Consider the following 18,751-nt stretch of genomic DNA (forward strand, 5'->3'; position numbering starts at 1 on the left):
AACAAAACAAACAAAACCTACCCACCAATGGGATATGAAAAGGTCCAATCACAGTGGATATAGCCATGGAAGGAGAGGAGTAGGTCTCTCCTATAATGGCCTGCACTTGGGCTGGTCTGGTGCAGGATGCCTTGGGGGCTGTGGATATATATATATGTATGTACGTGTATATATATATATATATATATATATACATGTATATATATATATATATATAAACACATTATTTACATATGGATAAAGACAAATAAAACAAAAAGTGTACTTAATACATCAAAAACAAAGTCCATAATTGTTGGTTCTAATTATAAATGATCACACAATCCTAAACTGAATTTACTGATAGAGGCTGAAATTATACAGCAAATAAAAATAGTAAAACTTCTAGGACTTTGGCTTATTAGCTACAGGACTAGCTGGCCAAGCTTTTGTCTATCTTGTCTTTGTACTGCTTTTACTCTTTTCTGTAATTATCCTTTGTGCTCATTGTATTTTACTATTTCTTATCTTCTACTGCATTTTAGTCTGTTTTGCATTTTACTACTGCTTATAATGTAATGTGTACTACTGCTTATAATGTAATGTGTACTACTGCTTATAATGTAATGTGTACTACTGCTTATAATGTAATGTGTAATGTGTCTGGACCCCAGGAAGACTAGTGGTCTAGTGAAGACTAATGGGGATCCTTTTCAATAAACAAATAAACAAATACCGTTATCCTCATTACCATTAGCCAAGGCCAGTGCCACCCTTACTGCCCTTGCAATAGAGCCACATCCATCATAGATCTTGTAGCCCAGAGAGATGTCAGGCAGCAGGTCTGTGCTGTTGTTAATCTCCTCAATGGCAAAGAGCATAGCCTGAGCAAACTGGAACGCACTGAAATCCAAACTTGACCCAGACAGTTATAAATAGTTGGTCTTATAGCCAGTAGTATGTCTTTGAAATTAAACAAAATTAAAAGTGAAACTATATGAGCAAACAATTCTTATTTAATAAGTGGTAAAACAAAATTAATCCATTTAGGATATCTACCCAGCTTAACGTGACCAGATTTCTGAAATGAATATCGGGGATAAGAAATATCCAATATCATTATGAAATCAAAAAGGGGGGTCAATTCCGTTTTCATGTATTTTGACCATGTAACTACTGTAATAAACCATGGTGCAGGCTGACTGATATCCCTCCAAAATACCACATTAAGACACCCAGACCTTGAGGAACAACATTAGAAAAAAGCATGCTGTGATTTGCTATAAAAAAAAATACATTTGGAGATTTCTGTTAAGAATTTAATTTTTTCGCCATTGAATGGTAAGCACTTATGTTCTTATTGTGTGTGTGTGTGTGTGTGTGTGTGTGTGTGTGTGTGTGTGTGTGTGTGTACTGTATACAGTATACTGTATATATATATATATATATACATACATACATACATATAAATACATATACCTAGGAAAGCCAAACATGCCCTAACTGCCCTAGGTGTCTAGTTTGTGGTTGGAAAGTTCCATGGTATGAACTTTACAGGTGAACTTTACAGTTCGGTGAACTTTACCGGGACAGCTACAGGTCCCCAAAAACGGAGACTGTCCCTGAAAATCGGAGACGTCTGGTCACCTTAACCCAGCTTTTCCAATCTTCTATCTTACTTACAGTATGTCAAACAGCTTACTACAGTGTGATTTACCTTGTGCACTGCAGTGGCGGTGGTCTGTCCTTGTAGGTGTCATGTCTGCCTTTCCAGCTGCTGTGGAAAGATAAGATTCCACCCAAAATAATGTCCCCATTCTTAGACAGCTGGGGGATCTCCGGCTCCCCTATCTGCCGACACACCAGCTCCTCAGCCCCAGAGAGAGATGCCACCAGCAGCAGCTGCAGAAGGGCCCAACCCTGCTCTGACATTATACTAAAGGCCATTACACACCAAGAGCAATGTGAATTTTGACCCACCTGTCAATCACAGCAAGATATATGTACACGTCGGAAGCGAATTTCTGAAAGTCTTACCCTGGTCTGAAAAAATAAATGCTGCAATATCGCTCAGCGAAACCTCGCTGTTTTGAAAAATATTGATGTGTGAATTAATCGCAGAGGGGGGGACATTTGCGTGTAAGAGACAAACTGTGGGGCAGCAGCAGATGTGCCCTAACAGGAGCAGAGAAGAGCTGGCATCAGTATTTATAGATATTAAAGCATGACAAATATTCATGAACAGTAATGTTCCATGGCTCCACAGGGAGGACAGGACAGAGGAGGGAGGTGCAAAGCTGAAAAGTTATTAATGAGTTTTCACAGTATGTTATGAGTAGCCTATTCAGACACACCAAATTGTGGTGTTTTTGCATTCAGTATTTGAAGGTCTGATTTGCAGTAATTTGAAAAATAATGGGGGAGCAACGCCTTGCGCCTTAACCGCGTTGCTCCGATCGTCTCCAAACTTTGCCAGACAAAAAGAAAAAAGTTGCGCGTATGGGGGGCGCTACGGCAATGTTTTCAATTTTAAATGGCCATAACTTGGACAACATTGCCTCCAAACTTAGCTGAGGGCAGGCATGTCCAAAGTCCAGTCCAGGGGCCAATTGCGGCCCGCGGACCAATTTTAAGTGGCCCCCGGCTTGTCTCTCAGAATATACTATATGTGGCCCTCCACACAGTATTGGTTAATCAAGCAAGTTCCTCTTGCGTGTTTATTTCCCCGTTCACCTAACGATGACCCCACCTAACGATGACCTCACCTAACGATGACCTCACCTAACGATGACAGCACTATCATACAGTTTGTAGACAAACACCAAGTAGGAACAACGCAGGCGGAACTAATGTTTTCAGACGGTAAACAAAATCCTTAAAGTACAATTGTATGGTTTGTTTTTGCTTTGTTTTTTATAACCCATATGATGCGAGAAGCAGCTGGCCCTCCAGTATTTTCACATGATCTAATCTCGCCCCCATTCAAAAAAAGTTGGACGCCCCTGCCATAGGCCCAAATATTTTGGCCCAGAATCCAGATAGTGAAGAGCAAAACCAAAAAGCATGTGACAGTGTACCATCTGACTCTTGACACCAATCACATAGTGGTGAGACAGAAGGGTAGATCCTGTGCAACCTAGACTTGGAATAGTGAAGTCGGTGAGTGACTTTAAACTGGATCAGCTGGTGTCTGCTGTTGATTGAGCAGAGTTGGACCACAGATAGACTCCTGTCCCATATCATTTCAGACAATTCAACACCAAGTTCCTCCTGCCATGCCTCTCTAATCCTTTCAGTGGAGGCCCTGATACAGTCAACAAACAGATACACAAATCTAGAAATAATATGCCGGGAGTGAGGGGGGCTCAACAAAACATTAAAAAAAAACATGTTCATTTGGGAGAACTTCAAAGCCACAAATCTTGGATCGAACATAGTGTCTAACTTGTAGATATCTGAGCCAATGTGTGTTGGGCAACTCAAATTTCCCCCTCAGAAGTTCAAAGGATGTGAAATGACCATCTATATATAGGTCTCTGTTGGAAACCAGCCCCTTCTCACTCCAGGCATGGTAGTTTCTGTCTGACCATGGAGCTAGAAAAGAATGATTAAAGCAAATTGGTGTGTTGACAGAAACATCTGGTATATTCAAAACTCTCCTGACCTGGTTCAGGATTCTGATCGAGTTTTTCACAACAAAACAAATTCCTTAAAGCCCCAGGCATCTCTAGCTTAGAAAATAACATGGCTGACATGGAGGAGTTTGCAATAGAGCTGGCCTCCATTTTTAGCCACAGGGGGGCCCCGAGAATTAAATTACCAGGAATCCCCTGCCACCAAAACATTAAAGCCTTAACATTAGCAGCCCAATAGCAGTGTCTGAACACTGGTAAGGCCAGCCCTCCTTCAGACTTGGGTTTTTGCAAGTGAATTTTTGAAATTCTCTGATTTTCTTTTTCTAACATGAGATAAAACATATAAAACTCTGGTACAGTAGGTGGCAGTATGCACCTGTACACGTTGGTTGCGACCTGCTGTTAGTGAAGAAGAAGAAGAAGAAGAGGAAGGAAAGCCGACGAGACGAGAACAGAGGGTAAGGATACGTCACGAACTGGGCTGTAGCTGTCTCGCAGCAGCTGTGAGCTTGCTGACCTAGGGGCTGCTGAGTGCTAAGTTGGCCCTGCTGCATCACGTGATGGTGTCGTCGGGTGAACTCGTGAACCCAGAAGCGGTGTTTGTTGTTGTTGTTGAGTGATTTGATGACTTCCAGTTGACTGGATGGGCTGAAACGATGTAGCTGCGGTGGCCATTGGCTCTGTTTATGGACGTGGACTGACGCATGGAGGACGAGGGCAGTGCGCGTTGTGGATGCCAGGGATAGCGTACCAGCGTACTTTGATGTAAAAATGCATGCATGCTCCGAAAAGCATGCAGGTTGACAGGTCTGTTAATGCTCTCGCTGAAGGAGAAGAGGAGGAGGCTTGGGTCCTGGTTGGAGTTGGAGCAAACTGGTTCAGTTCAGCAACGTTGACTTCTGTTGGGACTCCGGCTGCTGCAACCACGTTGTTATGGGTCACAGTCTGAATCGGGTGGATTGATCCGTGTTTCGGTATCCATGGTAAGTTGATTGTTTTGAAATTGAAATGACAGCGTTTGCCGAAGTTTACTAGTGTGGAAAGCCTTTAGCTGAGCAGCACGGTTGGTCTGATGAGAGAACTGAGCCATGACAGAGAGGGAGAGGTTGTGATAGGCGTGTATTATTAGTAGTGTGGAACCCGGAAGTTGAATGTGAGCTTGAGGCGTGGTCTTGTTCCCAGTGTTGCCAGATGGCAAATGTTGAATTATCGTACCAGAGGGTCAAAATGATCATTTTTGCGCTGGCGCGCCGATGTCGGAGGGGACTGCGTTGTGACACAGGCTACTTTTTGGACTTGGCATGATTTTTCAACACTGATCCCAGCCTGCGTTGCAACAACAACAAAAAGCTTTAGAGTCACAGCCTGCAACAGCTTTGAGCCAGCCAGTGAATAAAGTGTCACTTTCCCATTCAGTCAGGGTACATGTGTTTTTCTGTACTTACTTTTCGGCTGTCCAGGCGGCTTCCCTCCCGGCTCTCCCCTGTCGTCACGTTCCTCCTGGTCGGCACCACTCGTTTTCTTTATGTTTTATTTGATAGTTTCCAAGACTCGCCCCGTATCTTCCCGCATTCTGCTCTGTGACGCGCACCTACTGTGACTGTCTGTGTTTATGGTTTTCAGGTTGTGCGCGGCCGTGCCGGGTTCTAGTTCCTTCTCCCTCCCAACCAATCATGACTCACGTTCACATCATGTGCCTCACGTTCAAGCACTTATTGGCTGCAAAGACGTTGCGTGAAGAGATGTATAAACAGATAGAGTGATATACGTAGGATTCGACTGAGTGTCACAAAATGATGAAATTATCGTACATTTGGGGGATTTTGGGATTATTGATCGTACATCGTACAGAGGTCGAAATTATCGTACAGATACGATAATTATCGTACGTCTGGCAACGCTGTCCCGAGCTGAAGTTAAAATAAATAACCACATAACTGAGTGACAGCCAATATTTGATTATGTCCTTTGCATACTTGTGTTTGTGGACATAAATTACTCAAGTGTGTGTGTGTGTGTGTGTGTGTGTGTGGTTTTGGGACTTGTGTGTGACTGGCTTGTTCTCTAACAGAGAGTGTGTGTGTTGTGTCGGAGGGGGGGGGGGGGGGGGGGGGGTGATGCAGGTCCTTTTTCACCAACAACAATATTATGTTCTTATTGTCTCAGCTCATTGCATAATGCTTAATTTTCACATTACTTGAATGTCTACGTTAAAATTATGTTCCTTTAATGCCAGAGGCTTTCACCCCATAAATGAGCAAGCTTTCTAGACTTTTTGAGAAGGGAGAAAGTGGATGTTGCTATGGTTAGTGAATCTCACTTGATGCAGGGATGTGCACAGACTTCAGAACAAATATTATGTGTTAGCCAATTCCTCTTCCTCCAAAAAAATGAAAGGGGTGCTTATTGTGGCTTGCTGCAACCTTATATTTACCAATTTAGGTGCTGGGGGAGATTCAGAGGGTTGAATAACCTACATCAAAACGATAATTTCTAATGAAAAAGTTGCTTTTGTAACCATTTATGCTCTTAACACATTTAATGTTAATTTTTACTCTGTTAAGTCAAATGTTGCTTGATCTGGTACAATATAATTTAATTATTGTTTATTCAGATTTACAGAGGATTGTTGTTCGAGATACATAAAATGGCAAGTTTTCCGATAATGACCCAACCACAGTTAATCATAATGGTACCCTATTGCATTCATGAATGAAATGTCTTTTTATTGAAACAAGTTCTTGTCATTCTACTATGCATATTATATGCACTCATCATGATGCTTTTGATGGCATTTTACCCATCATGTTCTTTTTTGTATTCTTTTCTGGCTTGAATAAGATTATGTAACATTTTGGAATAAAAATACAGATTAGCAGTGCAAAACTGGAGGCCAGAATTGCAAATATCTCCACAGCAACACTGAACTTTCCTGGAGAGCTGACATACGCAGGGATAAAGGTGATCCAGACCGCACAGAATATCAGCATGCTGAAGGTGATGAATTTGGCTTCATTGAAATTATCAGGCAGGTTCCGAGCCAAAAAAGCTAGAACGAAACATAGCATAGCCAGGACTCCTATATACCCCAACACAGCCCAGAAGCCTATAGCTGAGCCTAATGCACATTCTAAGATGATTTTGTCTTTAAAGTGTTTAAGATTCTTGAAAGGAAAAGGAGGAGAGATAGTTAGCCAAAGTATGCAAATCAGGACCTGTATGAGAGTGAAAGCCAGGACACTGAGTAACTGCTGAGCAGGGCCGAACCATTTCATGATATTACTCCCTGGAAGTGTAGCCCTGAAGGCCAGTAACACCACTATAGTTTTCAACAGAACACAGGACATGCAGAGGACAAAGGTGATCCCAAATGCTGTGTGTCGCAGCATGCAGGTCAAATCAGTGGGCCGGCCGATGAAGGTCAGAGAACACAGGAAACACAGAGCAAGAGAGAAGAGCAGCAGGAAGCTCAGCTCAGAGTTGTTGGCCTTGACTATGGGGCTGTTCCTGTATCTGAAGAAAATTAAAGCCACCATAGCGGTCATGCATGTTCCTAACAGGGCCGCCGCTGTGAGCAGTGCCCCCATAATCTCTTCATATGATAGAAACTCTGTGTCCTTCTTCTCACAGTCATCTCTTTTCTCATTTGACCAGAATTCAGGATGGCATTGCTCACAGGTGATGGAATCTGCAAGTAAAAACCAAAACAGACATTACATTTCCTGAGTAGGTCCCTTATTTTCCCATGGCAGTGGCAGCAGGCCAGGCCAAGGTCAGAAGATACCAAAGTCAGGACACTCAGTCAGTCACTCATAGACAATTAGGGGGTGCGGCTAGGCAATAGGGGCCATAGCAAGGGATAGGTAGGTCCTCAAGTCAGGATTCGAGAGGTGGGTAGGGGGAGTGGCTATGGGAATATGGATGGTGGGAGGGCGTGGGGGCAAGGAAGGGGGTGGGGCTAGGGATAAACGGCTGTAGCTAGGGATAGAAAGGTCGTGGAGAGTCAGGATTTGAGGAGTGGGTAGGCGGAGTCACTTTGGGAATGTGGGTGGTGATGGAAGGGGGTGGGGCTATGGAAAAGGGACCATAGACCAGAACTGCGTCGCGTCTTCAAGCATCCAGCTCCAAGGCCGCACCCCTTTTTAGGGGAAACCCACCATAGTAAACGACGGTACAAGAAGCCGAAACCACTTCAAACAAACTATTTAAAACGGTTTAATTTCATAGAGATATGCCGAAGAGTTGCTGTGTTGTTATAGTTTCACTAACAATAAAAAAAAAAAAAAAAAAAAAGGTCTGCGATAGGGTAGGCGTGACACCGTCAATGTGGACGATGCATGTAACCTGGTGGAAACTGGATACAGCGTTCATATAAGGCAAGTACCTCGTGTCGATGTATCTTGCGCATTCTATGGCCGGCCGAGTTGAAATATATTGTCATGTCATGGTGTCTTTGGGTCATTTATAAAGGAAATTAATTCTGTTATTTTTCTATAGATGTTTTGGGTACTGCTATTTTACATTGAAGTCAACGCGAGTGGCTTGTTTTATCCCCTAAAAAGGGGCGCGGCCTTCAAGTTTTGCAAATTACCCGGATGTGCTGGTCTGGGCCCGTATTTATCAAGCTTCCTAGAATTACTCCTAAGAACACTGCTAAGAGTACACTTATGAGCAAAAAAATTCCCAGCTAAAAGCTGCACTTAACACCTTAACACATTGACTGCCAGACGTTTTTTTTTGCTGTAGATAGCTTCTGCCAAGCCGTTTTTTGAGGATTATGGCTCATTTTATAAGAGCCGAGGATTCGTTTCAGCTTGGAGTTTGTGAACATACAATATCTCAAAAGTACTAATAGAATGTGTACTTTCTCTGTCTAAAAGAGTTAGTTTGTAGAGTTAGTAGTTATGTAAGCATTAGCAGTTGAATACAGCATGGTTTTAGCGTGAAAAAGAATATTCAGAGATAAACGGCTTTTTGTGAAATTGGATGGAACTGTCACTTTAACCATTCATTTTTGGCTCTCTCTCTCTCTCTCTCCCTCCCCCTCTCGCTCTCTCTCTCTCTCTCCCTCCCTCTTGCTCTCCCTCCCTCTCTCTCTCTCTCTCTCTCTCTCTCTCTCTCTCTCTCTCCCTCCCTCTCGAGTTGCTTCAACTCCGCCCTCCGTGGGCGGACAAGCTTGTCACCAGTCAGTGCTTTGCTGCTCTCCTGTGCCTGTCTGCACAGCCGCTGTTTGAGGAAGTCGGGATGGACTCACTCGTTTGGAGTTTTGGTTGAGAGAAGCTTTTGCGATTCTGGTCATATTTATGCTGCGTGTTTCAAAGTGTGTTCGTCCACCTGTAATCTATCACCCGATCATAGTAGATCGGCTGAATCTATTATGTAAATTTGCAATCCCGCATCGCCAGCAATCAGCGCGAAAAGGAGAATGGCTGGGCTGAGAATGGCTTGACAAGTTAAAAAAATGCTTTCCTTCCTCTAGCAAGGAGAGCACTGTTGCCACTTAGTGGGTCGGTGGAATGGGTTGTAAACGTTCGGTGGCTCCAATAATTATATAAGAGATGTAAAAGGCTTAGATGCACAACCCACCGTCAAAAAAAAAAAATCGATGCCAAAAACGTGTAAACACGTTGTTGGCAGGGAACAGCTGGATTCTGAAAACGTGTTCATACGTTGTTGGCAGTGAATGAGTTAAGTGCCATAGCCGAAATAATTCGTCTTACATAATCCAACGCTTAAGTGCCAGAGCCGAGTTTACTCGTCTTAGATCTTTTTCAGTGGTTTCCACTAGCTGGCGCCCTTGGGCAATATGTGAATGTGGATCCGACCTCTCCCGCTGCCCCGGAAGTACTCTAACAAAGATTTCTATATAGGGAAGGCGGGCTCTTTGATCAGCGGGTTGTGTAGGTAAGATTGAGCGAGTAGACAGAGACAGAATTACATAGCGATTTATATATAGAGAATTTCAGCAATTTAGCAATTTAGAGTCAGATTTAGAGCGAGTTGGTTAGCGTAGTTGATTTAGTTGTTAGTACAGTAGTAGTGTTTAGTATAGTCTTTATAAAGACTTTGTTTAGATAGATAGTTAGCGGTAGTTACAGTTAGTGTTCATTGTAGTTAGCTTAGCACATTTAGCGTTAGCGTCAGTTCATTTTAGTATTTAGCCTTTATTCTAGTTCAGTTTATTCTAGTTCAGTTTGATCGAGTTGGTAGCCGGTAGATTAGCCTTATTTCAGTTCAGTTTGAGCTAGTCGTAGCAGTAGTTTTATTTCAGTTCAGTTTTAGCTAGTCGTAGCAGTAGTTTTATTTCAGTTTAGTTGGGAGCGGGTGGCGTGTTTGTGCCATGCCGGCCAAACGCAAGCGGTCTTCGGCGGCTGCACGCAAGCGATCGGCCGATCAGAGATCACTGCTTGATTTCTTTTCCGTCCGAAACGAGCTTGTGCCGGAGACCGATTCCGAGGTCTCGGATGATGAACGGGGTGAGCCTCTGCATGTCGCGGCTGCGGCTGCAGGGCTCACGACTGAGTCCGAGTCGAGTGACCTCCAGTCTTCTCCAGACGCGGAGGATTCTGAGGAGGAGTGGGCCCCGTCGAGGAGCGAAGCTCCAGAGAGCAGTGGTAAGACGATGTTTGAGATGACTTGTGTAACTTGTGGAAATGTAATTACTATGACTATACAAAAGCCAGCAGTCAGTCAATTCATTTTACTTTTATTTCAGACTCTGAACAGTCTGAAGATGAGCCTGAGGCAGCCAGCTGTAGCGGTACTGGTGCTGCAGCCTCTGGTGCCAGGAAAATGGGTAAGAGCACACCTCAGAATCAGGTTTATTTTCACATCACAGGTTCCAGCCAGCATTCAGTACCACACATATAAAAAACACTATTTTATGGTAATTATGTATTTCTATAATTTGCAGATTGTGGCAGTGGAGCTGGAAGAGGGAAACGGCCTGCAGGTCCAGGCTGGAGTGGAGTTGACTGGGAGCCAACCCACATCCCCTTCACAGCTGAACCGGGTCATCATAGTGGTGGTGCTGCTGAACCAGTTGACTTTTTCCAGCTCTTCCTGGACGATGAGCTGCTGCAGGCTATTGTTGTCCAAACTAACTTGTATGCACACCAGTGCATCAGTCAGGTGAGCGAGGCTCTGCCACATTCGAGGCTTGGGAGGTGGAAGGACACTGATGTGGCAGAACTCAAGAGCTTCTTGGGACTATACTTCCTCACTGGGATCGTCCAGAAGCCTAAACTGGCCATGTACTGGACCACAAATGAACTGACTGCTACCCCCCACTTCCCCAGAACCATGTCTCGCAACCGCTTTCAGCTCCTGACACGATTCCTCCATTTCAGTGACAATTTTGATGTTGATGGTGCAGACAAGTTGTTCAAGGTCCGGCCAGTTTTGAACGACCTGTTAGAAAAGTTCAGAGACATGTTCACACCGAGTCAAAACATTAGTATTGATGAGGGGATGCTCCTGTGGCGTGGGCGGTTGGCCTTCAAAGTCTACAACCCACAAAAACCAACAAAGTATGGGATAAAGTCCTACATCCTCTGTGACTCCCAGACAGGTTACTGTTACAACATGAAGCCGTACTGTGGTGAGCGGTCCACCCTAGGCGAGACGGTGGAGTTCCTCCTCGGGGACTTGGCAGGGCAGGGGTACCATTTGTACATGGACAACTATTACAACTCTGTTGGAATGTGTGCACAGCTGCTGGAGTGTCAGACACATGTCTGTGGCACTCTGAGGAAGAACAGAGGCGAGCCACCTGCTACCATGGTCACCAACCACACCGTGAAGCTGGGGGAAACGGTCATGCGCCACAATGGTGGCACCATGGTTCTGGCCTGGCGAGATAAAAGAATCGTGAAAATGGTTTCCACGCTGCACGACGACACGATGGAGACGGTGCAGGTCAGGCAGAAAGGCAGCAGAGAGAGGGTCGCACACACAAAACCCAAGTGTGTGGCAGACTACAACAAGTACATGAATGGGGTCGACAGATTGGATCAGAACATTGCATACTATCCGTTTGCCAGGAAGACAGCCAGGTGGCCCTTCAAATTTGTCATGTACATGTTTCAGATCTCTTTTTATAACGCCTTTGTTCTGTACAAAGCTAAACACCCAGCTAAACGCCACAGAAAGTGTCAAACATTGCTGGATTTCATATTGAGTGTTGTCGGTGCATGGACCAGACCTGTGGTGGGGGGTGGCGGGGAGGAGGTGGGGGCTGGCGGGGAGGAGGTGGGGGGTGGCGGGGAGGAGGTGGGGGCGGGGGGCAGTGACCAACCACCCCGGCGACCATACCTGGACCCTCAATGCAGGCTGGAGGTCAATCTAGCAGGCCATGTAATGGTCCTCATACCACCCACACTCAAAAAAGATACCCCAACGAGGAGGTGTAGCATGTGTGCAAAGAAAAAGGTTAGAAGAGAGTCACGCTACATGTGTGTCAAATGTGGGGTCTCATTACACAGGGGTAGCTGCTATGAGGAGTACCACTCAAACAAGAACCTTGCTCAGCGGAGCAGGCGCTGAGTAGGCATGGGTTGTAAAAAAAAAAAACCTGCCAGGGATTGTTTTTGCTCTTTGTTTGATTGTTTGCTAGCTAGCAGGAATACATAAAAAGTACCTGCTGATTTTCATGTAACTTTGTGGATGGGTGTAACATGGGCCAAGGAAGTACCCATTACATTTTGGAGCAGTTCTGGATTCGGTGTACGAGCCCAAACCGGTTTGATCACGAACTGAAAAAACCTATAAAAAAAAAAAACATGTAAAAAAAAAAAAAAGCTGAGTGACCTTGTGGTCTGCTGTTGTTTTGTATTTATTTTGACATTTATTTATTTTATTATGGTATTATTCCTCCATTATTGAAAACAACTATTGTTCAGATGTCTGATGTCTCACTGATGCCAAAAATAAATGGTTAAAGTGACTGTTCTGGCTATTTGATTGAATTTCACAAAACTGCGATTATCTCAGCTTTCCTTCCCAGAGGCCAAAACCATGCTGTATTCAACGGCTAATATCTACATAACTACTAACTCTACAAACTAACTCTTTTAGACAGAGAAAGCACACATTCTATTAGTTCTTTTTAGATGATTGGTGTTCACGAAGTCGTAACAGAAAAGAATCCTCGCCGATTTTAAAATGAGCCAGAATCGTCAAAAACACCCCTGGCACAACTTACCCACAGGATTGAAAACATGGCTGGCACTCAATGTGTTAAAAGTCAGTTATTATGCATCTCACTCCCTCTTTCAGCGAGGTGTAGGACTGAATCCTAAGTGTCAATCTCAGAGCTGATTTACGACAGGTGTGTGTGCCGTAAAGGGAAATGTTGATGACGCAATTCCAAGTACACAGGAATGGCCAATCGCTGAATGGAATCCCTTATGCACGAATATCCTAAATAGAGATGATTCAACAGTGAAATGCACAATGGTAGCATATATTCACCAATAATTTCAGAAGAAATTATCAACAAAATAATACAAGATAGCCTACATTGAAAATGACTCAAGAATAGGCTAAATGTTTCCTAATCCACCCAATTTACCTAATCCCACAACTGACTCGAAACTGGTGTGCTGTCAATTGACTACCCTATACAGCCAGGTTCTATAGGCTGTATGATGAGAAAACATGGAATCCAAAAGAAAGCCGAATTGGATGGAGGATGACACGCTGTGCTTAGTGGAGAAGATTCGTGCACGTCTCTGTCTCCTGAATGCCATGATGTCAACATCAGTGGTGTCGTCTACGTGATACGCAGGTATACGCCGTATACACACTGCGAAATGACTCAGATTTGCATATGCGCACTGGGAAATGCGCTATGATATGTATCGTTTTCAATTTCCATTTATAAAATTCACCCTGTGCGCTCTGTGTGTTACCCTACGTTCACACACAGCACCCAAGCCTTGCCTTTACCCACGCTTTTAAATAGGCGTCCTTTTTAGTCAATGAGGCTGTGTACACAGGGCGCCTCAACGTGAACCTTCCGTGTACCCACGCCTTGCCTGAGCTGCGCCGATTTTTACGTGAGTTCTATTTTCAAGCCAACTAGGCGCGTGAAGGCATACTTTTTCTGTCAAGCCATGAAAGAAAAACACGACAATATCCGTGGGAAATGTCAGTCAGAGTCAGTATACCCTCTGAAAAAAGGTAGACTACACCACTGGTCAACATTGCCCTGCTGGCAACTCCTAACCACTTAGGACACCTCCTGAGGACTCCTAAATAGCTGGGGGAGTAGGAGTGTTTCCTAGTCTTAAGAAGGTTGATAAAAAGCTTTTATTCTTAAGTGTGAGAGTAGGACTAAATTTCACAAATTCTCAGCACTTAGGACTAAAATGGCACTCTGAGACGCTTGATAAATACGGGCCCAGGTCTATAGCTAGGGATAGGAATTTTGTAGAGGGTCTGCATTTGAGGGGTGGCTAGGGGGGTGTGGGTGGTGGGAGGGGGTGGAGAGGCGTTATTTCGAAACCCACCGTGGTTAAGCTAAAACCACGCCCTGTGCCCGCCTACGCAGCAGTCAAGCGCCGGGATTGGCCAGGCGCCCATGCTCATTTGGGCTCTCTGTTACAGGGACACCATTCCTGTGAGTAGCAACAACACCAACATAGGATATTGAACGTTGTAGGATATTGAAAGACAAAATCCTACATCGCACCAAAGCATACAATGTACCATAGTTATTTGACTTTCTGACCACCCGCCTCAGTGCTTATTATGAGGCCAGAATAACAGATGCTGCTCTTGGCCATTGGGAAGGCTAACCCTTTATTTTTGGTTGTATTTATTGTGTATGATTCAACTTTGTATCTATGATTTTATATTATTGCATGTTTTTGTAGATTGTTGGGACTTTAGCTGTGCCAAAAAAGAAGAAGCTAGGCCTATGTGCTGTAGCCTATTGTATTTTTTATTTTATATTTTTCATTTGCAGGTTAAACTGTCAGCTGAGCTCTGTTATTGAAGCTTTGGCTAAAGCCCTGAATTTTACAATGATATTTTGAAATAAATATGTTTAGAAATCGATTGTGTGTTAAAAGCTTGTGTTACGTGTTACGTTAAATATTACAGTAATTTATTTTCAATGTCCGCTATCAAGAGCAATTTGGTTAATAAAATCGCTGGGCTGGGCGCAGTGTTTGTGGTGTGGGAAATGTGTTAAAAGCTTGTATTACGTTTTCATTAGCGTTAATACACTAAGGAAGGTATGTGACCATAATTAATTTCAATGTCCGCTATCAAGAGCAATTCAGTTGGTTCATGAAATCGCTGGGCTGCGTGCCATGCAGTGTTTGTGGTGTGGGGGATTCGAGCTGTCAAAAGAAGACAAAAGACTTGCTCCTGGCCAATCCCGGCGCTTGACTGCTGCGTAGGTGGGCACAGGGCGTGGTTTTGTCTTAACCACGGTGGGTTTCGAAATAACGCGGTGGAGAGGTGTCAAGGAAGGGGCGGGGCCATAGCTAGGGATAGGAATGTCATAGAGAGCTGGGAATCAAGGGGTGGGTAAGGGGAGTAGCTGTGGGGATGTGGGTGACGTAGGGTAGGGGTAGGACCATTTGAAAATGATTAGCCGTGATGTTGAGGTACCCCCAAAATATTGCCTAAAGGGCCACAAGACGCTTCAAGGTTTTTGCACTTGTTATTTATTTCTAGGCAGATAGACAGATCCCGTTTTGTCACACAGACTAGTGAAAGTATGTCTGGAATTTTGATAACTAGTTTACTGGTTTGTTTGCTAAATTGGGATGGTTAATTGGTAACTCAGTTAAATGTAAAACAATTTTTTTACTGTACGTAATTTTTTGGGGGCGCTACCCACACGTTTAGCTGTGTTGCTCATTCCACGAATGCACGATCCTTACAAGTTGTACCTCATTGTAAAGGTGGCTAATCAGGCTTTCCAACGATATAAAATACAATACCAATTGGTATTATTAAAGGGGAGAAATAATCGACCGAAATAACGTTTCCGAATGCAACCAGGTCCCCAGTATATCCTTTAAAGTCGTGGTGGTAGGCCAAATGTGATCATCTTCGCCATGCAAGAAATTGTGTATTTGACTGCGAATAAGGAGGGAGAATGTAGGCTTATTTGCATAATTCATTTATACATAATTTTACACCGAATATTTGCTTGGGTAGGTTCCATTCTCCTGTGACCCTGAAAAGGATTAAGCAAGTAGTAAAAATTCATAATTGGTTGTTTGTTATCTACAACCAATTGATAAATTGCTAAACAATTTATTTAAATAAAATTATTAAAAAAAACAATGTAAACAATAAATGTTTACATTATAATCACATACAGTAATGCTATTCATAATGCCATTTTTTATCAATCTGAACAAGACTTAACCCTAACCCTAAACCAAATTTGATATTCAAATGCATTGATGATTAACCATTTTTACTATGAATTGTATGGTAGGCTATATAAACATAAATACTGGTAATATATTTGAACATTTATTTGATTGCTGATATTAAATTTACAGACATTATCCTCTGATCCATTTAATAATACACTAGCATACCTGTGGTGTTGCTGATTTCTCCCTCAGCACATGGTATACAGTCATAGCAGCAGACCGGCTTTCCTCTCTGTAGGACCTTACGGGTTCCTGGGGGACAGCTCTCACTGCACACTGACACAGGCACCTGCATGAACAAAAAAGCAGTATGAGATACACTTTGATATGCTGTTATCTTTACATTTGGAATTCTGATCAAATCGACATTACGATACAATAATGCTGCAAATTAACAATCCATGAATCATTATAGAATATTAACCTGTTCTGAGTTCTGTGCCCAAATTAAGGACTTAGTGTGGAGATTTAGCTGTTTTTCTGCAGGTAAAGATCCGTCGTAAAGACCAACGGTGACAAACTCCACATTGCCATTTTCGTCCGGCTGCCAGTTTATAATGTCATACTTTGCTGCTGGGTCTCCATTCTCATCAAAGTAAACGTCCTCCCCCTCCTTTGTCTTGAACTGAACCTTTTTTATGTGCTGCAAAATCTAAGCAGATGATATTACGTTACTTATTCCATTAAATGTAAACCACCTCGTATTATCTCTGCAGAATGATGGACATGCAACAATTTGTTAAATACTGTTAAAAATGTTTAAAGCAAAAAACAAAACCAACAAGAACAAAAAAGTTCATGTGAAGCACATAATGTTGAACTATCATTCAGACTTCAGTGTTCAACTCACCGTGAACGGATCTGGCTGTACCTTATTGTCACATATTTCTTTACAGCCAAGAACACTATGTAGTGCGTGAGCCACAGCATACACTGCTTTATACATACAGTTAAAGTAGGGCATGTATGACATATCAGTGAAAATGTGTTGCTGCCCAGACAGATCTTCAGACCCTGTACAGTATCTCTGATTCCCTCCTGAGCCCTTCGTCTGCTTGAACCTACAATCAAACATTGTCTCCCAGAATTCTGTGAACAATTTATTACTAGATGAATTGAGTGACTTTACATCCAAAATGAACTCTCTCAAGCCTGTGACATGGACCTTGGCGACGGACAGCGCTATAGCACCATCCAGGATGTGGTGTTGTCTATTCATAGTTGCCACGTAGGGATCAACAATCCAGCCATCACAGCCTACCCACTGGTACCCAGTCAGGTTGTGGGAGGCCATCGCATCTATTAGTATTTCCAAATCAGGGGGGCAGAGCAAATTGACAATCACCTTCGAAGTGGAAGCTTTGATAATGTCAATTATTGCCTGTACTTTTTCTGGTGGATCTGTTCTAAATATGGCTACAGAGTATTCTAGACAGATGTCCAGCTTTTGGGCCGCCTCTGTGAATATGACCATGCCGTTATTGCCATAAACATCATTGCTCCTAATTGCGCCAACCCAAGTCCAGCCAAAGTGTTTGACCAATTGGGCCATAGCTCTGCTCTGGTAGAAGTCACTGGGTAGTGTTCTGAGGAAGGATGGGTACCGGACTTTGTCACTGAGACAAGCACAGCTGGCCCATTGGCTGATCTAGGGAGTAGAAAGGAATGATATTCCCAAGATGATCATGCAAATTCTAAAACAATGTACACAGGAAAATATAGAGCACATTAGCAGTAATTCTCTTCAAACTGCCTTTACTGTGAGCAGTCAGAAAAAATGCAGTATAATAATTACTATATTATCAGGAAAATAAAACAACATGAATAGATCAAACTGTGGTCAAGGTCGATTACAGTATATGATTATACATTTGTAAAAAAACACACACACACACACACACACACACACACACACACACACGGAACAACAACAACAACAACAACAACAACAAACAAACAAAAAACTGCCACCCACCATTGGGATATGAAGAGGTCCGATGGCAGTGGATATTGCCATGGAAAGAGAAGAGGCGGTCGATCCTACAATGGCCTGCACCTGGGCTGGTCTGGTGCAGGGTGCCTTGGAGGCTGTGGATATATCCTCATTACCATTAGCCAAGGCCAGTGCCACCCTTACTGCCCTTGCACTGTTGCCACATCCATCATAGATCTTGTAGCCCAGAGAGATGCCAGGCAGCAAGTCTGTGCTGTTGTTAATCTCCTCAATGGCAAAGAGCATAGTCTGAGCAAACTGGAACATTCTGAAACTCAAACTTGACCCAGACAGTTATAAATAGTTGGTGTTATAGCCAGTATTTGAAATGAAACACAATTAAAAGCGAAAATATATGCCGAAACATTTCTTATTTCACATCTGTGGTAAACCTTTTTTTTATCGTTTTCTACACGTTTTTCTATGTTACTTATGTCAAACAGCTTGCTACAGTGTGATCTACCTTGTGCACTGCAGTGGCGGTGGTCTGTTCATGTACGTGTGCGTGTCATGTCTGCCTTTCCAGCTGTTGTGGAAAGAGAAGATTCCACCCAAAATCATGTCCCCATTCTTAGACAGCTGGGGGATCTCTGGCTCCCCTATCTGCCGACACACCGGCTCCTCAGCCCCAGAGAGAGATGCCACCAGCAGCAGATGCAGAAGCGCCCAACCCTGCTCTGGCCACCTTTGGGTGGACATCATACTAAAGACCATTCATTACACAACAATAATTGCGATGC

The 18,751-nt window shown here is 43.4% G+C and overlaps 1 protein-coding gene across 1 annotated transcript in view; it reads right to left on the reverse strand.

Moving 5' to 3' along the window:
• The window catches only part of LOC310799059 (vomeronasal type-2 receptor 1-like), a gene marked incomplete at both ends in the record, with an annotated part of 29,730 nt that extends 11,452 nt beyond the window's left edge, over positions 1 to 18,278 (reverse strand). Inside the window, 6 exons of the mRNA XM_083661625.1 lie at positions 26 to 138; positions 716 to 894; positions 1,697 to 1,915; positions 7,173 to 7,302; positions 16,184 to 16,307; positions 17,994 to 18,278. Of these exons, the coding sequence (XP_083517751.1) occupies positions 26 to 138; positions 716 to 894; positions 1,697 to 1,915; positions 7,173 to 7,302; positions 16,184 to 16,307; positions 17,994 to 18,278 (1,050 nt within the window). The remainder of the gene's footprint in view (positions 1 to 25; positions 139 to 715; positions 895 to 1,696; positions 1,916 to 7,172; positions 7,303 to 16,183; positions 16,308 to 17,993) is intronic.
• Between the last annotated feature and the right edge of the window lie 473 nt (positions 18,279 to 18,751).

Source organism: Poromitra crassiceps, assembly GCF_964638095.1.
Source record: "Poromitra crassiceps genome assembly, chromosome: 27".
NCBI lineage: Eukaryota > Metazoa > Chordata > Actinopteri > Beryciformes > Melamphaidae > Poromitra > Poromitra crassiceps.